Source organism: Drosophila tropicalis, unplaced genomic scaffold, assembly GCF_018151085.1.
Source record: "Drosophila tropicalis isolate 14030-0801.00 unplaced genomic scaffold, ASM1815108v1 contig_573, whole genome shotgun sequence".
NCBI classification, from domain to species: Eukaryota; Metazoa; Arthropoda; class Insecta; order Diptera; family Drosophilidae; genus Drosophila; species Drosophila tropicalis.
The window spans coordinates 3,810,300-3,837,398 of NW_027173049.1; the positions used below are offsets into that span (position 1 = coordinate 3,810,300).

Consider the following 27,099-nt stretch of genomic DNA (forward strand, 5'->3'; position numbering starts at 1 on the left):
GCACTCAAGGTCTAAGAATCGATACCTGCACATATTGGTCCGATTCTAAAACAGTTCTTAACTGGTTAACTATGGACCCAAGAAGACTTTAATCCTTCGTCATGCACAGAGTGGGCAAGGTAATCAAAAGCCGGCCTAACCAATGGCGCTGGATTAGCACAAAGGAAAACGTTGCAGATTTAGCCACCAAATTTTTTTAGAGTAGCTAACGCATCTCGTTGGATAAAAGAACCCGATTCTTATGGATGTAAGGATGTATTCATCATAGTAAAGCTCACCCATATAAATTTTACAGTGGAATACTTCTCTGACTGAAAGCGCCTATATAGGGCAGTGGGCAAACCTTAACCATAAACTCTAAGCCCCGACAATATACATGCGGCCAAATCTTTTTATACAAGCAGGCCCAATCAATCGTCCACATTGCATAACAACACTGCCAGATTTCCACAGCGGAACCTCAAGTGCAACAAATGGCACCTATATCAATCGCCAGACTAGCTTGGTTTGAACGGCCATTCTCATATGTCAGGGGTTGAACTATTTCGGCCCCAGATTAGTCAACGTTGGAAGACACAAAGAAAAGCGCCCTCACGTGCCTAACACTAAGGGCAGTTCATCTGGAGGTCGCCTACGAACTCGATGTGAGCTCATGCATGTGTCAACAAAAACTTTATAGCACTACACGTACACCAAGAGAAATCTTGTCCAACAACGAAAAAACTAGTTTAGGAGGAACTGATGAAGATTGACTCATTATAAATGAAGAAGCTCTTCGCAGTGCCGATTCGATTTCACGGAACAACAGGACAACGCACATATCAACAAAACTTTTCTTGCAGCGATCCAATGGTTTTCTACCAATCCCATTTCGCAACAACAATGATTCCTCTAAAATTAAAGGATGATATTGGAAATATATTGTAGATACGTCATATTTCCTAGTCTTTTTGTAGGCCAAGCAAACTGTAATTTATTAAAGAGACCAAGGACTATATTCTCCATGAAAAATAATTGATTCACAAATAAGAAAGTTATCCTAATACATCTTTAATGTTGTAAATTGTAGACGTAACAGTACAATATAATATACATGTGAAGAGGTGTTGTCCAGATCAGAATGGTTATGCCCGTCCCTGGGAATTGAGAGAGCGTCGACAAGAACATTGAGAGAGCGAATTGGACCGAGAGTCGTGAGTAGTCAGTTGCAGTTGAGAGTTGAAAGTCGTCAGTTGAAAGTTGTCAGTCGAAAGTTGTCAGTCGAAAGTTGTCGCGAAGCTCAATTAAAGTTGTTCTCAGTTTGTTTCATAAAACCAATGTACTGTAACCTAACCACTCAGAATCGTCTATAATACTTTAGTTAATAAATATAATCAATATAATAAACTTTACATTTGGGGGCTCGTCCCGTTCTGAGTTGGATTAGGAGTTACAATTGTGTACTCAGGCTCGTCCCGTTCTGAGTTGGAGTAGGAGTTACAATTGTATACTCAGGCTCGTCCCGTTCTGAGTTGGATTAGGAGTGACAATTGTGGCCCAAGGAAATGGTTTGAATTTTTCGAGTACAATGCAGATGCATTTGAGCTTAACGAAAAGCAAATGTACGCACAGGCGAGAGGCAAGATGAAAGGTGCTGCCAAACTGTTTTTGGAATCAGTAAGTGTTAACAATTATGCCAATTTGAAAAGCTGTTTAATCGAAGAATTTGAGTGCGAATTAAATAGCGCTGAAGTCCACCAACTGTTGAGAGAACGGAAAAAGCATAAACAGGAGTCCATTCAGGAGTATATTCTTAGTATGAGAAAGATCGCCTCCGATGGGGATGTACAAGTGTCAGCTGTTTTGCGATACATCGTCGACAATCTATTTCTTAAGAACGAATTCAAAGTTGGTCTATATGCATGTAAAACCTTTAAGGAGCTAAAGGAAGCCTATGAAATCGTGGATAAACTGGCAAAGAACGATCCAAGGAGTATTTTTAAAACCACAACAGATGTAGCAAAGACGCAGCTTCCAAAAAGGCAGTTTTGTTTTAAATGCGGATCAGCTGAACACAAAATAAAAGATTGCTTGGGCGAAACAAAATGTTTTAAGTGCAATGAGAATGGACATTTTGCTAGGAATTGCCCTCTTAATGTTGGAAACGATAAAAAGGATACTCGTGGAGATTTTAAAGTCCGCAATATAGTTAATCGTCGACGAGTTAAAAAAATTTCTGTAAATGGGGTTTTGCTTGACTTGCTTGTAGACACAGGATCGGATGTGTCAATCCTCTCGGAAAGCACTGCGAAACAGTTGCCAAACATCGAAGTGCATAGGAACGAATCTACGTTGACTGGTCTAGGCAAAAAAGAAACAAAACCGATAGGCGCAGTTGTGGCCGATGTTGTTGTTGACGATCTGCATACAACTCAGAAATTTATCATTGTGCCTGATGAGGCAGTTGAGTGCAATGCCTTAATTGGTTTCGACTTCGTTGAAAAGTTCACCGTCACTTACGCCGATGGGGAATACACATTTTCGAAGGGTGGCGCCGTTGGAGACTCAGATAAGGAATGCATTGCAGGCTCATACAACGTCTTTGAGGTTGCCAGTGTATACGAAGCACCAACAATCTATCAAAAAGCAGTTCGCGAATTAATAGAAAGCATAGAAGAGCAGCCGAAACAAACCCAGATGGAATGTCCAGTTAAACTTCAAATTATTCCGGATGCAACAACAATGAAGTCGTTTCACCAGTCGCCATCACGATTGTCTGCCTGCGAGGCAGAAGCAGTAAAAAATCAAGTAGACGAATGGCTGACCCAAGGGATAGTACGGAAATCAACATCGAGTGTGGCTAGTCGGGTAGTTGTTGTTCAAAAGAAAGATGGTACACCAAGGATTTGCATTGAAAACTCAACAGTATGACCCTGTCTGATCGTTTTCCAGTCCCATTAATAGAAGAAGTTCTGGAAAAACTTCAAGCGGCCACATTCTATTCAGTTCTGGATTTGGAAAATGGTTTTTTCCACGTGCCGGTGGAGGAATCCAGTAAATACCTAACAGCATTTGTAACAAAAGAATACAATTTAATAAGACGCCGTTTGGATTTAAAAAATTCACCTGCCGCATTTATAAGATTTGTCAATTATGTCTTTCAAAATTTAATCAACGATAATAATAATGCAGTTGTACATGAACGATATAATCGTGTATGCCCATTCCGCTGATGACTGCTTAGAGAAGACACAGAAGGTTCTGCAATTGGCTGCACAGTATAAGTTGAAAATCAAATGGAAAAAATGCAGTTTCTTACAGTCACGAATTAACTTTCTTGCACACATCGTTTGCGGTTGAAAGATTTGGCCAGGCAAAGAAAAAACGGATGCCGTCAATCGATTTGGAACGCCCAAAAATGTTAGAGCAGTTCAGTCTTTTCTTGGACTCAACGGATTTTTCCAAAAATTCATTAAAGACTACTCTCAAATCGCAAAACCATTAACAAATTTACTTCGAAAAGATGCTGAACTACAATCTTTGCAAAAAACGAACCACTGTTTCATCTATACTCGAGAGATGCTCCCACCGAGTTGCACACAGACGCATCATAGCATGGTTTTGGAGCGATGCTACTCGAAAGTTTTAACGATAAACTTTACCGATTTATAATCAATTCAATCAATTCAATTCAATCAATTTTAATATATCAACGAAGGTATCGGCACGCATCAAAAAGGCGCAAAGTATTGATAACCACATTAAGGCTGTGGTAACTATTCTCAATCAACAGTCGTACAAGAATTACAAGATCAAAGGCGGTGTACTGTACAAAGCAATAGATGGAAATGATTTAATCGTGGTGCCAAAACAGATGGAGAATGAAATAATTCGAGAAGCACACGAAATTGGTAATTTTGCTACCCGCAAGACAATGCATGCGATTTGTCAGCAGTATTGGATCCCTCATTTAGAGCGTAAAGTGTCTAATTTTATTGATAACTGTATACGTTGTATAATTCACAGTAAAAAACTTGGCAAGCAAGAAGGTCAGATGCATTTAATTGATAAAGGTGACACTATTTGCATACTCTGCATATCGACCATTTTGGGCCGATGGATGCCACGACTAAGTCGTACAAATATATCCTTGCAATGGTAGACGGATTTGCGAAATTTGTGTGGTTCTTTACCACGAAGTCAACAGGCCACGATGAAGTCATAAAAAAGCTGACAGAATGGTCTCACACATTTGGTCTCCCGAAACGTATTATAAGTGACCGAGGTTCTGATTTTTTGTCGTTATTACAACCACTGGAGTTGCTCAAGGCAACGGGCAAATAGAACGCGTGAATCGATTCATACTGGCCGTCATATCGAAGCTGTCTGCAGAAGAGTTAAGCAAATGGTACAAAGGCTCTTAACTCACAGGTCCACGCATCTACAAAAGTTTCACCATTCCAGCTGATGTTTGGAACGAAAATGTAGGCACAAGCAGGAGATCGAGTATTATGTATAATCAACAAAGAATTCATTCATTCAATAACTTTAATGCTGAGCGAGAGAGTTTGCGTGATGAAGCCAAGAAGAATATATTAGAAGCACAGATGACTTACAAACGCAACTTTGACAAAGGACGCAAGCAGGATAATGGGTACTTGTTGGGTGATCTCGTCGCAATCAAGCGAACCCACTTTGTCGCAGGCCGGAAATTGGCCAGTTGTTTTCTTGGCCCTTAGGAGGTAACTAAGATAAAGAGAAACGGCCGCTATGATGTACGCAAAGCAGCCCAAGTGGAAGGACCAAATCAGACGAGCACAAGCTCCAACAATATGAAGCTGTGGAGGTATGTTGTTGACAATGACGATCCGGAATCATCAGGGACAGATGATGATGATCAGGAGGGCCGAATGTGAAGAGGTGTTGTCCAGATCAGAATGGTTATGCCCGTCTCTGGTAATTGAGAGAGCGTCTACAAGAACATTGAGAGAGCGAATTGGAGCGAGAGTCGTAAGTAGTCAGTTGTAGTAGAGAGTTGAAAGTCGTCAGTTTTCAGTTGAAAGTTGTCAGTCGAAACCAATGTACTGTAACCTAACCACTCAGAATCGTCTATAATACCTTAGTTAATAAACATAATTAATATAATAAACTTTACATACATATGAAACTTTTAGACGGAAAAATGATGAGCATTTTGACGAAAACTAAATCATGTCAATTGTGTCCCATATGTGAAGCAAGACAAAAAGATTTCGTGGAAAGTGAAAACATGGAACGCCAAAATTTAATCCAAGGCTTAGAACACTACAATAAGGATAAACCCACTTCATGCGCGAATTCGATTTTTTGAATTCGTTCTTAAACACATCACAAAAAGCTTTTGCTTTAGGTCTTACAAGAGGAACGAATCACCGATTTAGATGAATTTTGGATTTGTTGTAGAATTCCCAGTCATTTGAAGCTGTGTGAAATATTTCGTCCCGTTCGGTGACTTATAGATAAAACGCCGAGTGAACTTCAAGAAGCTCGGTGGGTGAAGTGCTAGAGGTCCTACCAAAAAATTGACGAAGTCCTGGTTCACCCCTGCCAGGTGCTAGTTATTATACCCTTGCAGAGGGTATTATAAAATTGATCAGATGTTTGTAACGCACAGAAGGAGACGTTTCCGACCCGATAAAGTGTATATACTCTAGATCAGCGTGAGAAGCTGAGTTGATATAGCCATGTCCGTCTGTCTGTCCGTCTGTGCGTACGCGTTTTACTCAGCCGTCTTAAGAGCTATCGGGCTAAAATTTTTTTTCGGGGGGTTTTTATTACCCGGCAAAAATAACCATCAGGATCGGACCACTATATCATATAGCACTAGAAAAAAACATTTTCATAAAAATTGGAGTATCGCCATGAAATTTACATATGTGATAATATTGGATATAAAACCCCAGATCCGAAAATTTGAATGTGGTCGGAAATAGAACACAAGTTACACCAACTTTCATTTTTTTTTTTTGCATACCTAAATCATATTATCTTATTTTTACAAATCTAAATCATATTATCATATTAATTTACTTCTAGAATCATATATACCATAGTAATCCTTTTTAAGCCAATTTATTTATAATATACTATAATTGTAAGATTTTAAAGTGCCTCGCTTGTCGAGAAAATCTGCTGAACAAGGACGACGGGAAGCTGCAATTTGGACTCTTACTTACCGCCAAGAAAATGGCAACGAGGTTCGCGAGAGAAATTCGCAACGCATGGCAAATAATCGGCAAAATGATTTGACAACACGGAAACGACATCGTAGGCAAAACGCATCGGCACTTGCTGAACGACGAGCCAATAGAGACTACAGGCTGCAGGAGCAGGCCCGAAACACACGGACCCGCCGTATTACGCGACAAGATGCTGATTATCGTTCGATGGAGCAGGAGGCCAACACTGCTCAGCATATTCTTCGGAGACAGGATGACGCGTTCAGGCAGCAAGAGCGCGAACGGGACGCAGAAGCCCACTTCGTTGCTCGCCAAGATCCTGATTATCGTTTCATGGAGCAGGAGGCCAACACTGCTCAGCATATTCTTCGGAGACAGGATGACGCGTTCAGGCAGCAAGAGCGCGAACGGGACGCAGAAGCCCACTTCGTTGCTCGTCAAGATCCTGATTATCGTTCGATGGAGCAGAGGGCCTACACTGCTCAGCATATTCTTCGGAGACAGGATGACGCGTTCTGGCAGCAAGAGCGCGAACGGGACGCAGAAGCCCACTTCGTTGCTCGCCAAGATCCTGATTATCGTTCGATGGAGCAGGAAGCCAATCATTTTTTTCATGATTTATCAACTTGTGCGCGTGAGGTAATACCAGTTTTATGTACAATGTGTATTTTTGTAGTATTTTTGTAATTTGTCTTCCATAGTGTAAAAGTTTTGAAAAAATTTGTTGTTACTTAAAAACTTAAAATTATATTAAATATGAAGTAAGTAAGTCGACTCGCCGACTTGGGTGTACAATACAGCAGTTGAAACAAATATTTCAAATTTCGAAAACCAAATGTATGTCTATCAAATTGTTTTTACATGCTTCATACTATGCGTTATCTCGCTCACTCTACAAACACACGAGCATTCTAGCGCCGCCACTAGCCAACGGCCAATTCTGGCCTTATGGACCGCGTAGTAAAATACATTCATACGCCTATTTTGCATGTTTCTGGTCCGATTACAACAAAATTTGGTAGTTTGGTAGAAATAGATAAGAATAATAAGACTGCCGAATTTGAATTGAATTTGCGATAGTCAAAAAAGTACAGGAGGAAATCGGTTTTTTCTAAAATATGGAGGCGGGGCGTTGCAAAATATGAAATGATGTATACTCTGAGCGCATACTAAGCCAGTGTATATACAAAATTTGGTGACTTTAGCTTTGTTAGTTTCTGATAAAATCAGTTTTGTTTAATTTGCGGGGGCGCAAGAGGGCATTGCGAAATTTTTAAATAGCCAATATCTGCTCGTCTATTAAGCTAGTCTACATACCAAATTTAATGTCGGTAGCTGTTTTTAAGAAAATCAGATTTATGTAAATTCCTGTGGCGGAAGGGGGCGTGGCAAAAAGTTGGAACAATTAGTTTCTGCGCGCTAACTAAACGAGTATATAAACCAAATTTGATGTCTTTAGCTGTTATACTTTTTAAGAAAAATAGTTTTATGTGATTCCTGGGGGCGTAAGTGGGCGTGGCCAAAATTCCAATTAACTTTATACATGACACCTACTTATTGTCATGTCAGCTTTTGACGCTTTTATTATAGGTGCGTTTAAACAAAAATCTACAGCCCCCAAATTTTGGTCAATAGTTGGGCCCAATCTTTTTAAAATCTAGATCTAGGTAATCTAAGATAACCTGCATACCAAAAATTTTTATTTTAGCCCCAGTATTTGTTTTGGAGCTGACTAGGGATCCCAGAGAGAAGGATAATAACCCAATCTTCATTCGTTGAATTCCAAATATGAACTAATTTTATTTACAAAAGTGTTGTGCATATAAATAAACTCTTAGACTCTAGGAGGCGACAATTGTTCTTAAAAATGCTTGCATAAGCACTAACCCTTTGGACCCTAGCGTTGCCTGTGAGCAACATCAGCTGATAAAGAGCGTACGCTTTGCCCTTCTTTTGTTTTTGTCTGCTCTTTCGTAGTGATAAGGGTGCTTTTAAGTATGTACCCAAAATATGTGAAAAAAATACTTTTGAAGATCATTTGGCAAAGTTATTTTTAATAAGCTGCACATGCATCGAAGAAAAATTTCATTGTGAAAACTATTAGAGTTTTTTAAGTAACGGCTTTACATTTCAAAACATATATTATATACAAATATATATATATTTAAGTATAGACTTAAATTAACGGATCTGAAGTTAAATTTTTTTAAATAAATAATTAGGTGAGTAATTTTTAAAGTTTAATGTTGCTTGTGGGCAACGTTAGGCCGTTGTGGTTATTTGGTTATTACGTTATTTAGTTATGAGACCTAAAGAGAAAGGATTGTCGGATGATCACATTGCAAGAAAAAAAAGGGGAAACTGTAGAGATTGACCTTCTTGAAAATTTGAGAACCGAAGAACGTGAGCCGAAATCGTGTGTTGCTGTGGATAATTGCTTTGAAAAAGTTGATCCTAAGACACTAAAGTGGAGAAACAAAACATTTTTACCTCCAGATATTAGTTGGATAGACAGTGCTGAGAAAGTCGCCGATTTGATGACGTCGGAAGCATATTTCCCCACATTTTTTGATAGGAAAGTTATCGATTTGATCGCAAATCAAACAGATTTGTTTGCAATGGAAGAACACGGCTTAGAGCTTAGGCTATATGAATTATGACAAACTGTATAAAATACGTCCTTTACTAAACGGTCTTAAGGAAAATTTTTGTGTGCTACCTCAGGAAGAACATCAAAGCAATTTAATTTTTTATTTCAGGTCGATCGGTATTCAAGCAATACAACCCAGCTAAGCCTCATAAATGGGGTCTAAAAATGTTTACGCGTGCTGGAACCTCTGGATTAGTTTGGTGATGCACCTGTCCTGCTTATGGCTTGGGCCTATCTTCGGATGTAATCTTATACTTGGCAAAAGGACTTCCCAAGAACTAAAATTTCAAGCTCTATTTTTATAATTGCTTTACTTCCGTGAGCTTTCTGATCTCATTGAAGGAAATGGGAACATTTGCAAGGGGAACTGTACTGTAAAAAAGCGTGGAAGGGGAGCTTATGATGTAAAATGTGAAGTCAACAATAATGGTTTGACAACAAGCCAGTTCAAGTAGTATCTTCTTGTGAAAGCCATGAACCTGTCGGAATATGCAAACATTGGAATCCAAAAGACTTACATATATTGATGTTCCTAAACCTGCGATTGTTGCTTCTTACAATAAGGGTATGAGAGGAGTGGATTTAGCCAATATGCTAATGGAGCTTTACAAGGTCAACCATCGTTTAAGAAAGTGCTACATAAGAATTTTTTATTGGTGTCTTGGAACATCTTTTACAAACGAGTGGCTATTGTACAGAAAGCAACTTAAATTGGCAAATCCGAGGCAACAGCATATTGAAAAAACGAGGGGTCGACCGTCGAATGTTGACGGGCTAGCTCTGAAGCAACACTAAGCTCTACATCAAGCGGCGTGTCTTCTCAACAGTCTCAAAGGTTCAAGTTCCAGCCGAATCCTTCACTCTCCCAGCGTTATGATAATATAGAACACTGGGTAGTATTTGGTGAAAAGGGACGTTGCAGATTGTGCAAGACAGCGACACCAATGTCAAAATGCAGTAAATGTAAAGTCCACCTTTGTTGTAATAACAACAAAAACTGTTTTTTGTCTTTTCATACTTAATTATTTGAAATAAATAAAAATCATTTAAAGTTGTTAAAAGAAAAAATTTCTTTGTTGTGTATACCACAATGGCCTAACGTTGCTCACAAGCAAATTTCTGTAGCCCCCAAGCCAGTGGGCGTGGCAACCTAGCATTTTGATCTAAATTTTTCTAAAATTAATACAAAAAGATTATGAGTGAAAAAATAATTCATTCTATAGGGAAAAACCTGGGGTTAGAAATAATGAACACGTTTTTCGCCCATCATTTCTAAAAACCAGGTAAGCAAAATTTCCAATACATGCGTGCAAAGAAAAAGATATGGAGGATGTCTGGGTAATCTAAAATGGGTATTTTGTTTACCTTGTTTTTAGAAGTGATTGGCGATTGATTATTTATGTCGGGTTTTTATAAGACATATATGAAATGGATGTATATGAACCAATAGATATTTTTAAGTTAGATCAGTTTACAAAAAAAATAGTGTCAATAGGGCGAGTTCACAAATTTACTTAATTAATTTAATGTGTAATGTGCAACTAATAACAACTTGACTTTTCAACTTAATTGTACCGACGACTTTCGACTTCTTTTGCTGACAACTTTTCGACGACGATACGACTTCTCGACTCACTCCAAATTACTGCCGCTCTCTCAACTAGCCAGGGCTACCGAGAACGACCAGCAACCCAGCACACATCTTACATGTTTTATTTGACGGGAAATTGAATTTATTTTCATACTTAGAATAGAAAAAACTACTTTAGTTTTAATCGTAAAACGGCGTCAAAGACCGCAAGAATTATATACATAAACATTTCGATGGGCCCCAAAACAAATACTGGGCAAAAATGAACAATTTTGGTATGCAGTTTATCTTAGATTAGCTAGATCTACAACTTCTTCATACACATGTCTAACTATAACGTCAATTTTAATCAATCTTCCTCTTTCAAAATATGCGTGACATGAACCTTTTCGATTCCTATGCTCTGATTACAATCTTCTTTATCCCGTAATCAGATAGGAAGCCTGTTTTGCTTTCCTAAAAACTTCTAGTCTATCATATTCATCTCGTAATTAGCTGTAGATAAGTATATTTTAATTGTTTGTCCGTTTTCTTTGTTTTTGTGCACGTGATCGTGCCGTATGATTCCATCATCTTTCTATCGAATGCAAACCCGTGTAGGTTTAGCGCCAGGAAAGAAAACCCATTTTTTATATATGTATTACATTTCTTTTCTACATCATTTAATATTTTTTTTTTTTTTTTTTTTTCAATTCAACCGCCGCCGTGTGCAGACGTGTTTTTTAATGCACTCCGCAAAATTTAGTGTAGAAATAAAAAAGATCGCGTCTGCAAAAATTGTGTAGGGCTTTCAGACGCCTATTTACAATCATATTGCTATTAGTTTGTTCTAATAGCAATAAATTCTAAGTTGCAACAACAAAGTGCCTAATTTATGGAAAAGCCATGTCTACCAATTCGGGCCCAACCTCTCTCGATCCCCACCAGCAACAGATACAAGAACTAATTGTACAACAACAACGTGAGCGGCGACTCTCGGTCCAACAACGCGTACTTTTCGGTGGTGTCGCCGACCCCACTGAATGCTACCGTAAGCACCGAAAGTGCAAGCCACTCAGCAATCAACAGCAAATTACCGTGAAGAGAACAGTGTGCTTTTCCATCAATACCGATAATCGGGTCACCGATTGCACCGAGCAGTACCGTCAGCTCGGAAGCTAAGCCCGCAAAAGAAAAAAAGTGGCAGTACGCCGAAAACAACCAAACCGACTGAACGAGTAGCACTCCTAAGCGGGAATCGTTTTAAAATTCTTGCCTTTGTTTTAACTTTGTTATAGGGGTAACATAAAGGAAATTAAATGTCAAATCCAAACTGAGGACAATTTCCGCATCATCGAAAAGTACCTCCGTAATGCTAACATCAACTTCTATACCTACCAACTAAAAGGCAGGATAGGGCTCCAGGTTGTGTAAAAAGGGGTTTGAGCCATCGGTCCCCACTCAAGAAATAGCAGACGCATTGGCCGAGAAAAACTTTGCGGTTAAGTTTGTTGTCAACATCATCAACAGGAACAAAGTCGCACAGCCGCTCTTTAAAATCGAGCTCCAACCAGTTGCAAAGCGCTCGAAGCCAAATGAAGTGCACCCAATCTACAACCTTCAGCTCCTATTGCACAGAAGAATCACCATAGAGGAGCCCCATAAGATATGCCAACCACCGCAGTGTAAATCTGCCAGGAATACAACCACACCTCTAACAATTGCAATCTTAGGTCAGTGTGTGTTGTCTGCGGCGAACATCATAAAGATGGCATTTACACCAATGACAGAAACAACGTCGCACTAAGACTATGCAGTAACTGTGGAGGGAACCACACGGCCAACTACAGAGGATGTCCTGTCTTCAAGGATCTTAAATCACACCTAAACGGACGCAAACTCCCAGCTGAACCAAAAATCACCTTAAACGCCTCTAAAACTACACCCAAAGTATTCTTCGCCAAGGCTGTTAGATCATCTAACATGCCTGCTACAACCAGTGCTAGTGAATCCTTCGCTAGTGTGCTCCGAATTGGACAGACGAAGCCCGCCAAAGAGACCTCGTCACTCCACCATCTACAAACATGACCGCTTTTATGACGTTCATGCAAAACTGATGCGGGATCAAAACCTGCTTATCCAGAAGCTTATCGAGAATAAATAATAGCTTCCCAACGTCAATGTCTTTGGAATGCATAAAAACGAACTGCAACTATTCCTAGACTCAAGTGAAATCGACGTTTTGCTGATTTCGGAAACACATTTAACATCAAAAAATAATTTTCAAATACCAAAATTTACCTTCCACGCAACAAACCATCCAGACGGAAAAGCTCATGGCGGGACTGGTATCCTAATCAAAAACCGTATAAAACACTCGTTCCTCAACAGATTTGAAACACAGCACCTACAAGCGACTGCTATAACCCTCCAAACCAGCTGCGGCAACACTACGTTGGTTGCCCCATACTGCCCACCATGCTTCTCAATCTCTAAAAAGGAATTTACCGATTTTTTTAACACACTTGGAGATCGCTTCATTGCAGCAGGGGACTATAACGCCAAACATACGCATTAGGTGTCTCGCCTGGTGAATCCTAAAGGCAAGCAGTTGTACAACACAATAGTCAACCCACTCAATAAGATGGATTACGTCTCACCGGGTAGGCCTACTTATTGGCCCACAGATCCACAGAAAGTTCCTGACTTGATTGATTTCGCAATAACCAAGAGGATTCCGCGTAATCGGATCACTGCGGATACACTGCTAGATTTAACCTCCGATCACTCTCCAGTGCTATTCACACTCTTAACAAGACCTCAAGTACTTGATCGCCCATATAGGCTTTCGAACAACAAAACAAAATGGCTTAAATTTATAATGTACATGAGTGCCCACATTGACCGTTCGCCGAAACTGAATGCTGCAGAGGACATTGACATGTGCGTCTCTGCACTTGAGTCGATGATGGGAGCTGCAGCAAGAGTGTCTACTCCATATGCCTCTACTTACACTAAACCTGTTGACAGGCCTACGAACCGGCGGATAGAACAATTAGTAACGGAAAAACGACGTCTAAGAAGAGAATGGCAGATTACTCGATCACCAGCAGCAAAACTTCGCCTAAGGCATGCTAATCGCAACCTCTCCAAGGCGTTAAGACAAGAGGAAAGCTGGGCTCAAAGAAAATACATAGAAAAGCTCAGCCCAACCAGCACTAAACATCCTCTGTGGAAAGCCCACTCAACTTTAAGCGCTCCTGCAGAGACAATTTCACCGATAAGGGGTCCAACCGGTGGATGGGCCCGCAATGACGAAGAGAGGGCATCCGTATTTGCCACACATCTTAAAATGGTTTTCTAGCCAAATCCAACATCAAACTCATTTGTACTTCCCCCTTCGAGCACATTAACGGATAGTGAGTACTCGGAACTCCAATCGGATGAGATGACAATGCCCCTGACCATCCCTCCGAAAATAATCCTAGAACTCCCTATCATCGCCATACAATACATCTGCAAACTGTATAACGATATAATAAGAATTGGCTAATTCCCAAGAGCATGGAAAAGGCTCACTATCATCATGATTCCTAAAGTGGGAAAGGACAAAACCCAGTCATCTTCCTATAGGCCAATTAGTTTGCTGCCATGTCTTTCGAAGCTTTTTGAAAAGGTCCTGCAGATCCGACTAAACTCATTTCTGGAGTTTGGCTGGAGGGTCTGATGTTCAAAATCCGGCAAAAACTCCCACAGTAAACCCACAAACTCATGGAATCTCACCTTTACAATAGGAAATTCGCTTTAAGATGTAATGGCTCCGTCTCGGCTGACTTTGAAATCAAAGCTGGTGTACCGCAAGGCAGTGTAGTCGGCCCATTGCCCTACCTGCTGTACACTGCAGACTTACCAACGAGTTTAGGACTTACAACGTCCACTTTTGCCGATGACACGGCAATCGTCAGCAGATCCAAAAGCCCAATACAAGCCTCTGCAAAATTAGAGGAACACCTCAAGGTGGTAGAGCAATGGCTAGCAACCTGGCATATCCGGGTCAACGAGCAGAAATGCAAACATGTTACATTTACACTTAGTAGAAGAAACTGTCCAGCTCTAATGCTAATCAACGTACCAATTCCTCAAGCCGTGGATGTCACTTACCTTGGCATTCACCTAGATAGAAGACTAACTTGGCGCAAGCACATCGAAGCAAAAAAGTCACAGTTCAAACTTAAAGCGAGAAGCTTACATTGGATCATCAACGCTCGGTCCCCTCCTACGTCTGGAGTATAAAGTCCTCCTATACAACTCGAGCAATGTCGACAAAGCAAAGATTTTAAGATCAATCACGGGTTCGCCGTGGTACATACGGAACGACAACATTCAAAATGATCTAAATATACCTAGCGTAAAATCTGAAATAGGTAGTCAACAACTGAAGTATTCTGCGAAACTAACACCCTAATGTTAAACCTTAAAAAAAAAAAATATTTTTTCCCAATTGTAATCTACAAAATCTCGTTTTTAAGTTACTGAGAAAACCCATTATTTGTGACTTTGCCATTTGTATGGGAGATTTTTGTAGATGTCGGGGCGCCAAAACTTTTCCTTTTTTTTATAGACTTTCGACAACTGAATGCTCAATCCGTGCGGGATGCCTATCCTCTGCCATATACATTCTAGAGAAATTGAGGAACGCGAAATATATCTCTACTCTAGATCTAAAGAGTGGGTATTGGCAAATACCTTTAGAGATCAAAAGTAGATGGTACGGCAATTTTGATGTAATCACTGACCATTTGGCTCTGAAGTGGTTAAACTCAATATAAAAGCGGATCCTGAATGTAAATGGTGGTTAGAAATGCGGCAGCAAGTAATAGAACGCCCTGCAGATTTTCCAGAATATATATTCCATCGCCTAGAGGCATTTCAAAGGGGACCACTTGTTGGTGGGTGCGCCTGCCTAACTCCCTCCTAAGGAGGGGCTCATCGTGCTGATACTCGGCATGACTTATCTAATAAAACGGAACATTGTATCATAGTCTTAAGGATGGTTTGTAAATCGCTCTGGTAGGGCCTTATTAGGGAAATTCAAAATGTACAGTTTTAAAATTTCGAAACCAAGGAAAAAGGATGGTGATCCCGACGCGGACATAGCCCGGATTTTCAGGGAGGTGGTCGCCGTATGGGAAAGATAGCATGGGCCCGTAACACCTGTCGCACCCCATTCGCCGCAGGACAGAGACCAACCCGAGGACCCGATCTGTCTCTGCCGGGAGAGAAACACCAACCGACAGGCGACAAAAACACTCCGCACTCCGGAAACTATCAGCTCTTCACCGACACTAGGACAAAGTAATTTTGATCGTCACCACATGTTTTCTTTTACAAGTAAAGGAGTAAAGATATCCTGCAACCCATGCGCATTCGAACGAATGATAGCTGATAAAATCAGCAATGAAGGATTGATTCTGATGGAGGATCAATCCTTGACTATTGCAAACAAGCTGCTGATTGATTTTAAGCTTTTCACCTTTTAATGCATTTTGAACTGCAGTTGTAAAACCCTTAAACATTTCTCGGTAAGTTTTGCCATCAGTTATAAGGTTTTTGGTCTGAATCCTCTTCACAAAGACATTCGCGTACCACGGCCCATTTAAGTATGCAAATTGAAATACTTTTATGAATCTTCTTTCGCAAACACTTGACACATGGAATAGAGTGAAACCAGAGGGCCGGGGCTAACTTCGACCGCGTCAAAGTTTGTATACCCTTCAACTTTTTTGGTCACTCTTTCCTTACCTATTAGCCATCAATGTGGAAGAACGTTTTATCTAAAAAGGATTATGTTTGCGAAATAATGGAATACAATCATAGGAAATAACGAAGATATTGATAATAGTCACTGTTTTCCACCGATCGTTCCTATGGGAGCTATATGATATAGTCACCCGACCTTGATCAAATTTGGCACAGTCATTAACAGATATATTAAAGTAACAAATGTTTAATTTGAAAACAATCGCGTTAAAAGTAACGAAGTTATTTACAAAAGTCACTGTTTTCGACCGATCGTTCCTATGGGAGCTATATGATATAGTCATCCGATCTTGATCAAATTTGGCACAGTTTATAGGCGTAATAAACTCTCTAATATTAAGTTTCAGAATAATAGCACAGAAAATAGCGAAGTTATTGAGAAAAGTCACTGTTCGTGACTTTGGGGTTTGTATATGAGCTATATGATATAGTGGTCCGATCCGGCTGAATCCGAGATATACAACCCCTGCAGTATATACATATGTGCAAAATTTCAGCTCTTTAGCTCGTACGGTCTAGGAGGAGTTTGCGTTGATCCAGACGGACGGACATGGCTATTTGAACTCGTCTCGTCGTGCTGATCAAGAATATATATTCTTTGTATGGTCGGAGATGCTTCGTTCTATGCGTTGCACACTTCTGACCAAAATTAATATACCTTTTTGCAAGGGTATAAAAAAACCAACCTTCTAGCAATAGTTTAAGTTTCCTGCATTGAAAGTTTCTTCACTACTATTATTTTGCTCGCTTTAAATTTGGCAATTAAGCTTAAAACTGAAATAGCATAGTTAAGTCCCCAAGTCAGGTTACAATGTAATAGACAAGTGTTAGACATTGCTAATAACGGTACTTAGAGGTGTTATTTAGATCAGAATATTATCTTGCAAGTTATTGTAATAAATATCAGCGAGTGTTATGCGCTACTATTTTTTTGCTCGCAACTGTATGTACAACTGTACATACATGCAAAATTTCTAGGAGGAGTTTGTGTTGATCCAGACGGACGGCCGGACTGCTATTTGCTGATCAAGAATACAAATACTTAATATGGCCGGAGATGCTTGCTTCTATGTGTTGCACATATATACTTTATATGCTCGGAGATGTTTTCTTCTATGCGTTGCACACTTCTGACTAAAATTAATACATCCTTTTTGCAAGTGTATACCAACAAAAACTGACTACAAAGTTTTCACACTATCAAGAAATTCTTTACACATTTAACCAAAATAATGGTGTTTACCGCTATTTTTGCTTTGAGAATACATACATACAAGCAGCTCTATTTTTTGCAATCCAGTGTCAAACTTTACTGTGTACTGATCTGAAAACCCAATTCATTTCATTTTCAATATGTCTGGCAAAGTAAATCGGTCCTAGACTTAGTGGTCATATTTTCAGTGTCAAGGATAATCATTAACAATATTATTTTTTTCATGTTCAAAATCTGTTTTCTGCAACTTAATTCATCAATACTTGTTTTGTTCATACCGACCAATTTTATTCTTCATACTACAATTTTGTTTGTGTGTGTATATATGTACTCTGTTGATGACGAATGACGTAGTAGACAGCAAGCAGCGCTGCTGGCAGAGCTGGGAGCAGAGCAGAGCGGATTATTATATTGACTGTTACTTGTGTTCTATTTATCCGATCAGATTAAAATTTTGCGATCTGAGGTTTTATATCCAATTAGTATTGGTAAATTTCATGTGGATATTCCAATTTCAGCAAAAATGTTTCTTCTAGAACTATATAATATAGTAGTTCGATCCATACGATTTTCATACTTTATTTTAACCAGGTAACAAAAAGCATCAAAAATCGACTTAGCTTCTCTCATGCTGATAAAAAATATATATATACTTTATGGGGTCGTAAACGTCCGACCAATTTTACAATACCCTCTTCAAGGGTATAAAAACGGTAAGACAACAAAATTCATGGTACTTAATCTCGATAGAATCACCAACTCAACCCTATAAGTTAACACATCAAAATATTAAAGAATCTACATATGTAACTTCGGCACAGCCGAAAGTAGCTTCAATTGCCTTTGTATGTAGCGTTTATGTAGCGTCGCGTTTGTGTGTGTATGCGTGTGCTCAGCTGCTCTGTGGATTTCAAACAATGACGAAGTAGGATGTTCTATTTATCCCATCTAATTGAAATTTCGGGATCTGATGTTTTATATTCAAAACTATTATATAAGAAAATTTCATAGGGATACTTCAATTTATACATCTTTGTTTCTTCTATAACTATATGATATACTGGTCCGATCATGACAGACGAACGGACAGGCGGACATGGCTATATCGACTCAGCTTCTCATGCTGATCAAAAATATATGTACATACATATATACTTTATGGGGTCGGAAACGTCTTCATCTGTGCGTTACAAACAACTGACCAATTTTATAAGATCAAGAATATATATAATTTATGGGGTCGGAAACGTCTCCTTCTGTGCGTTACAAACATCTGATCAATTTTATAATACCCTCTGCAAGGGTATAAAAATATCAAGGAAGTTAAATTCGGCAATGCCGAAAGTTATATACCCTTGCAGTCCATTTCTGCAACTCAATTCATCAATATATGTACAAACAAGCAATTTTACTCTTCATACTACAATTTCTTCTTCCCTTATTCCCTAAGCAAAGCAACGCACGCATACACATACAGTTTATGTAGCGTAGGCTCTGTGTGTGTATGCATGTGTTCTGTTGATTTGATGATGAGGTAGTAGGCAGCAAGCAACGCTGCCGGCAGCGATTGAACCGATTTAAATTGACTGTAACTTCGATCGGATTGATATTTTGGAAGCTTATGTTTCATATCCATTACTATCACATTAGCATCATGGTGATACTCCAATTTTTATGAAATTTTTTTGAAAATGTTTCTTCAAGAGCTATGTATATGATACAGTGGTACGATCCTGACAATTTTCATACTTGATCTGCTCCAGATAATAAAAAGCTCTTAAGATGGCTGAGTAAAACGCATACGCACGGACGGACAGACGGCCAGACGGACATGGCTATATCGACTTAGCTTCTCATGCTGATCAAGAATATATGTACATATGTACATACATATATACTTTATGGGGTCGAAAACGTCTCCTTCTGTGCGTTACAAACATCTGACCAATTGCATAATACCCTCTGCAAGGGTATAAAAATTAATTGAATTATTTTATATTTTTTTATGTATTTTATGTCCCTCTAGTCCCTAGGACAAAATAGGGAAATTGTCTCTCTAGTCCCCTGGTCGCTAGGACAAACTATGGAAATTCTCCTTCTAGTCCCTAGGACAAACTATCGATATTGTCCCTGTGGTCCCCTGGACAAACCTAGCGACATTGTCCCTCCAGTCGCCAGCGACCAGAGCGAAAAATTTCACAGTACCGGCGACTAGAGAGACAGTTGGCGCCCAATCGTCCCGTGCACAAAACCATTGAGCGACGTTTGTCCCTATGGTCGCCGAACTGTCTATTAGTCGCTCTGGTTGACGGCGACTGGAGGGTCAAATGTCGCTCAATGGTCTTGTGTACGGGACGATTGGGCGACAATTGTTTCTATAGTCGCCGGTACTGTGAAATTTTTCTCCCTTTAATATTGTTCCCACTGAAGCTGAATCAAAGAAAACATGTACATATGTACATACATACATACATATGTATGTATGTTTAAACAAACAATTAATTATAACTCTACAATGTCAATTACAATGTATGTCACTACTATTTTTTTGCTCGCAGCTGTATGTATGTATGTACATATGTACGTACCTTAGCTGGTGAAAAATTTTTTAATAACATTGGTTATATGCACGTATGTATGTATATACTACATTTGTATGTATGTATGTATGTGCATACTGTTCATACGTTTGCTTGTATAATTTTATAATTACAAGAATATTCCATTCAAGTTACGCAGCACGTGTCAAGACGGCGGTCTATACAAATATACATATGTATATACATACATACATATGTATGTATATACATTCATACATACATATGTACATTGAAATACATACAAACATTAATATGCACATACATATGTATGTAAGTATATGCTCAGCTACGTGAACATTTGAAATACATGCTAATGTACCCACATACATATGTATGTATGTACATAGATATATGTATGTATGTATGTCTTATATGTACTTATGCACATATGCATGTATGCATAATACTCTCAAATTAGAATTTTAGCGGCAGTAGTGGTCCGACATTTATTACTTAGAAAGCAACAAAGATGTGTGGCATTGTTGTTCTTTTTGTAGTAAAACAGTAAAGAGAATAGCGAAAAACCCAATGAACATTACCTCCAATGCTCCTTCATAGTCTTTGGTGGTGTTTGTTTACAGCACATTAGTTATAAATTTTAATTCTTATGTAAAATACCTATAAACTCTAATATCTTCTCAATATATCGGCTTTTACCTGGTAAAATTTAATTTTAAAAAACGTTCACTCACTTTCTGACTTGTTCTGATGTTTACTTCGTTGTTTAAGTGTTACCATTTTATAGCTAAACTGTCACACTAACAACAGAAAACAGCTGGGCTTTCTTGCAATGCTAGACTATTCTGAAAAACAAAATCTTGGTGTGCTCTGGCAGACCAATATTGTATAATAAACATTTAACATTTTGTCTTTTAAAATCTAATACAATTATATTGACACATGTTTTCCGTTTTAAAATCTTTTGAGAACTTTTGTTGGAAATTTTTTCTGTTTAATGTGAACCCTGTTAGATAAATCTGTATGGTTTCGGCTGCTCCGGCAGACAGCACCTAAATTGTCTTATAATATCGTGGAATATTATTATATTATTCTCAAGAAACGAAAATATTGTTGGGTTTACAATATTTCTTGAATTTATAGAACAAATATAGTTCAGAATACAATATTCGGCTACCATGGCAGCCGAAAATTTCTCGATTTTATAATTTAAAGTAAAATATTTAGCTGCCAGAGCAGTCAAACAACGCGCCAAAGAAAACGGCAGACTGGCAACACTATATACCATGAAAAATAGCGTTTGCCAACACTGAAATCTAGCTTTAGCCGATTTTCCACTTTTTAACACCGAAATCTTGAGTAGCTTAAGTAAATATTGGTAAATATTTAGCGAGACCGAGACTCGTTTTTTAAATATTTAAGCCATTCAATCAAAAAAATGTGTGTCTACTCTCTTTGGGATCCTTAATACCCTTAGTATAGTGTGCGCTTCTTAAATATATCGCCGAATTGTTACTTTACCAATTAAGGGGTACTTGAAACTAGACTGTGACACTGAAAATGATATATGTATGTACATATGTATGTATGTATTTAAAAAAGCTAAAAATTAGCTTTGTTGGTTTTGAAATAAGCTAGATTTCCCGCTTTCCACAATTTCCGAATTTTTTCCGCAATCGTACTTGTCAATAAGCCAAATCTTGCCGAAACGGCAACTCTGTTTTTATGTACTGCAGTTGATATTTACTATGTAGTAGCTGAGAGAATATAAATTTAGTAATCGTCAAAGAAAAGAGCTGTTTAGTTGGTTGCTGGGTGTGTTGCCTCGAAAGCAATAGACGGTCGTGATATGTCAATTGAATGTTCCGTTTTAAAAAAGTCAAACAAACTGAAATCCGCCACATCCTCTTTGGTAGATGCAGATTCCATGCAATTACATTTGTGTACCTTAAAGAAAAAGCAGCAGCATCAAAATGTCAGGGAAAATAGAAACATAAGCAAACCTTTGCCTCCAGTACTACCAAATATGCGTGGTGGACTCCGTGTCTACAAGATAGTGATACTGGGGGGATGGAGGAGTTGGCAAGTCCGGTAAGTAGAAATGAAATGATTTGAAAGGAAAGGGAATGAATGGTGATATTGGGTTCGTTAATAAAAAAGTACATATGTATGTATGTATGTACATATGTACCTCCAACATACAAACATACATATGTACATACATACATATGTATTTACGGATGACAAAGTGCGCGCAGGGTATTATGTGTACTTTGTCAGTGTGTATGCATGCATGTTTAATACATTATGTGTATATACATATGTATGTATGTACATACATATGTATGTACATACATTTACATATGTACATTCATGCATCGTATGTTTGTTTACATATATGTATGTACATATGTACGTTAGTTTGTGCTCAAGCTTTTGGCGAAAAATCAATAAAATGCCCTTATTTCTATATATGGCCAACGCTAACATCTGGATCTTCAGCTGTTACACTACAATTTGTGAGCCATAGCTTTTTGGACTATCATGATCCCACTATCGGTAAGTCTTACTTTAAATGTATTTTACATACATATGTATTTATGTACATATGTTCATACATACCTCATGGAAATAAGTATATGTATGTACATATGTGCACAATGTTCTTTGTTTATATCTTAATTAAAACTAATCAAACAATTATTTTTGAAACAACAATTTTTATATTTGGGCCTACAAGAATGTTCTTGCAAAATTCTTTTTTCGCCACCATTCGCGGTACCGTTATCACCGTTTTGTATGGCATCATACTACTTTTCATAGGAAAGATGTGCAATATGACATTAGTCGGTTTGGCAGGTCTTTTTATTTTTGTTTATATGTATACATATGTACCCTTGCAAAGAGGGTATATTAATTTTGGTCGGAAGAAAGAAAAAGTAGAAAAAGTAGTTGATGACATGCAAAAATTGTTCGATGTTAAATTAAATTGTGTCTTTCTCTAAGAATACCCATTAGATTTCAATTCAACATTTTAAATTGCATGTCTTGTTAATAAGTTATCAAAAGCAAGACTGCATCACATAAATTTCAGCGTCGCCTTCTAGCGGCGTTAAATTTTTTATTATATGAATATTATTTTTTAATGTTTGTTTACTTTTGAAATGTGTGAATAAAAATTATATTTTTCATCACGAACAGTGACTTTTCTCAATAACTTCGTTATTTTCTGCTATTATCGTGAAACTTAATATTAGAGAGTTTATTTATAAACTACTGTGCCAAATTTGATGAAGATCGGGTGACTATATCATATAGCTCCAATAAGAACGATCGGTCGAGAACAGTGACTTTTGTTAATTAACTTCGTTACTTTTAACGCGATTGCCTTCAAATTAAACATTTCTTAATTTAATATATCTGTAAATGACTGTGCCGAATTCGATAAAGATCGGGTGACTATATCATATAGCTCCCATAGGAACTATCGGTGGAAAACAGTGACTATTATCAATATCTTCGTTATTTCCTGATTGTAGGCTATTCTTTGCAAACATAAGCCTTTTTAGATAAAACGTTCTTCCACATTGATGGCTAATAGGTAAGGAGAGAGTTACCAAAAAAGTTGCAAGGGTATACAAACTTTGACGCGGTAGAATTTAGCCCCGGCCCTCTGGTTATAATTAAAAACGTAAGTAAACAAAAAACCACGTGGGCAACTAGAAATTATTATATTGTTGTTAAATTGATTTTAGGATGCCACGTGGGACACATTTAAGTGCTGAGGAGCGTGGCTTAATTCTAGGCATGAAAGAAAGTGGAAAAACAATTGCAGAAATTGCTTCCCGAGTGAATCGTCATAAAAACACAATAGCAAACTTTTGCAAAAATGTCACCAATTATGGTAAAATCAAGTACCGGCCAACTGACGACCATCCAAAAACGGGAAATTTGGCGTCTTGCTACCAAAAAGGAGATGTCCTGCAGCGAAATTTGCAGTCATCTGAATCTCAACGTGTCCAGGAGACGGGTCAACCAAATAATTTCCGAAAACAAAAACATTTCATTTGATTTGCGAGAGACTGTCCCGAAGCTACCACCACGCCACCTTAAGGCTCGTTTGGCGTTTGCCGAAAAATACAAGTTTTGGACTCACGAGTTCCGAAATGTAATTTTTTCAGACGAGAAAAAATTAATTTAGACGGTCCAGATGGGTGCCACAAGTATTGGCGAGATAATCGACTGCCACAGCAAACGCGTCACAACGCAACTTCGGGTCTTTAATGTTATGGGCTGCCTTTGGATATGCAGGAAAGTCCCGAATTGCTTTATTCCGACAAAAAATGCGGAAATGTATATTGATATACAGCTCTTTGATTTTTCGGAAAATTTTTATCCTGACGATATGATTTTTCAACAGGACAATGCTCCAACACACACGGCAAAGTCTACAAAAGAGTTTTTTTTCTCACGTAATATTGATGTTTTAGAGTGGCCAGCTTTAAGCCCAGACCTTAATCCAATTGAAGACATTTGGGGCATTTTAACGGCTTTACAAAAATGGACGTCAATTTGACTCAATAGTGCACCGTAAGCAAGCTGTGCTCGCTGAGTGGAAAACAATTGGCATATCCATTCTTGCGAAATTGATAGACTCAATGCACAGTCGCCTTGACAAGGTTATTCAACTAAAATGCAATCATATTAATTACTAATCATAAATAGATTAGTTGAAATCATTGAGATCGGCTAGAATTCCGCCAAAAAAGAAATATGCACATATAATTTTTTCCTATGAAGATTTTTTTTTTCTTTCGATATTTTAATGAGTTTAAAAAAAAACGAATTTTTGTTATTGTTTTTTGTTCCTTTTAATTAGAATTATAGGCTACAAAAATGTTACTACTTTTCTTTCATTTGAAATCAAATTTTTTTCCAAAAATTGTCTTGCACATATGTGTACATATTTCCATGAGGTATATTACATTACTAAGATAAATGACCTTAAATTAGTTGTATGTTCTTCAAATTAAAATTTCCACAATGTACATTTGTTGTTTCAAGTTATTGTTGTAATAGTTTTCAGTTACATTGATTCTTCTATTGGCTAACGAACAACAATAAACATTAACTTGACTCTATTTTGAGTCCTTGTTAAACATATGTACATAAATCTACAAATTTACTAGAATAACATTTAAACTGATCACAGCTTTTCTCCCAATTGCAGAAGACTCCTACCAGCAACAGGCCGTCATTGACAATGAAGCCGCTTTGCTAGATATCTTGGACACTGCAGGACAGGTTGAATTCACTGCTATGAGAGACCAGTATATGCGATGCGGTGAAGGATTCATCATATGTTATTCGGTAACTGATCGACATAGCTTTCAGGAGGCTTCCGAATACCGCAAATTGATAACGCGAGTTCGACTCTCCGAGGATATACCGCTAGTTTTAATAGCTAATAAAGTGGATTTGGAATCTCAACGTCGTGTAACCACAGAGGAAGGTAAAAATCTGGCTAATCAATTCGGTTGCCCATTTTTTGAAACATCTGCAGCCCTTCGTCACTATATAGACGAGGCCTTCTACACTTTAGTAAGGGAAATACGGTTTAAAGAAATACAAAAGAGCAATGACACCAATTCGGAAAAGTTACATTCTCGTCATCGACGGAGCCGCTGGTGGCGTATACGTTCCATTTTTGCTTTAGTATTTCGACGCAAACGCAACTTGAATTAGTCACATGACTTTAGTCTAAAGCTGCAGAACTAAAAATGTACAACAAAATAACATGTTATACATCCTATAAAAATTAAAGGGTCCACGTTATATATTATTTGGTTTAATATTTCAGGGAGAAAAAAAATTTTTTCCTAAAGCACAGATCCTTAAAAAAAAAACACGAACGTACATATTCAATAAACAGTTGTCCTAAATCATAAAGCAATTGACAAACAAAGTTTGTTTTTTTGTCGATTTAATCAAACATAAAAGTTAAATACAACCGAATAAATGTTGAATTTTGTGTATCCTAGAAGCTGATATCTACAATCTAGAATGTATGTATGTATTTATGTTAGACCTAAACGCATGTTTTTCCGAGAACACAGATTTGGAATTAACCCAAGAAGGCTTCCTAATATTAACATCCAATCTGCAAATCGCATTTGCTTTTAGCTTTGGAAAACTGTCTAAATATTTGTAGTGTTAAACTATCTTAATGCAATGTTATATTTATTTATAATGTTTTATATCACCAAGTTTTTGTTTGTTACCTAATGTTCTGAATACAAATCACTTACATTGTTGTTAAACTTCTTAAGCACTAAAATTACATCCCTTAATTAAAAATTGCATAGGTAAGAATTCGATTGTAAAAATAGAATTTTAATAAGCAATTAGTTACAATAAGTCTTTAATTATTGCAATAAAATGTATTACCTGGCAACGTTAAATTATTTTATAAGTTATTGAGTAAAATTTAAGAGGATTGTACAACACAAACAAAGCGTTCTTGTTTTTTAATATCGTTATTCATCAACATAACCATGTCTCTCTGACTGTTACAGCTAGTTCAGCAAATTTAACTATAATTTTTTAATTAAGTTAAACTTCGAAAACAATAAGTAAAAGAAAAGAATAGCCACCAACATTTCAACATCTACAAGTTTATTTCATTTATGTACATCAAATCATAATATTGCCCATAAAACAATAAAAAATAGTTTTTTGTTGAGTATTTAATTCATTATATACAGTGGTGGTCAGCGGGTTAACCCCTTTTTTTTTTTTTGATTTTGAATTTGATTTTCTCGGCAAATTTTTTCAGTAATTTGTTGGTTGTGGTCAGGGCCGCAGAGAGAAAATCAGGGCCCGGGGGTAACCATGTTCGGGCCCCCTACTTCACTTCAAAGAAATCCGCTATTTTCGACTGTGATGTATCATTATTTGTTGGTTATTGTATTTAGACAATGACACGTAATTATTGTCATGCCAGCTTTCAACGTTTTTTTCACAGGTGCGATTGAACAAAAAGGCCCCCCCCCCCAAATTTTTGACAATAGTTTAGCCCTGTCATTCCAAAA

At 37.9% G+C, this 27,099-nt stretch overlaps 2 protein-coding genes across 5 annotated transcripts in view; one reads left to right on the forward strand and one right to left on the reverse strand.

Moving 5' to 3' along the window:
* chk (chaski) overlaps positions 1–20,807 on the reverse strand; it is a 170,009-nt gene extending 149,202 nt beyond the window's left edge. For 2 of the 4 annotated variants that reach the window (XM_068288242.1, XM_068288245.1), the window contains exon 1: positions 20,708–20,807. The gene's annotated coding sequence lies outside the window, so the exon portion shown is untranslated. Of the gene's footprint in view, positions 1–20,589 lie in introns of all 4 variants that reach the window. The other 2 variants (XM_068288243.1, XM_068288244.1) reach the window with 2 other exon arrangements.
* An 888-nt stretch (positions 20,808–21,695) lies between these two features.
* Positions 21,696–26,753, forward strand: Ric (Ras-related protein interacting with calmodulin). Its single transcript, XM_068288249.1, is given in 4 exon segments — positions 21,696–22,073; positions 22,075–22,099; positions 22,511–22,567; positions 25,239–26,753. Coding segments are annotated over 4 exon segments (813 nt in total). The 5' UTR covers positions 21,696–21,857; the 3' UTR covers positions 25,754–26,753.
* The last annotated feature ends 346 nt before the right edge of the window (positions 26,754–27,099 follow it).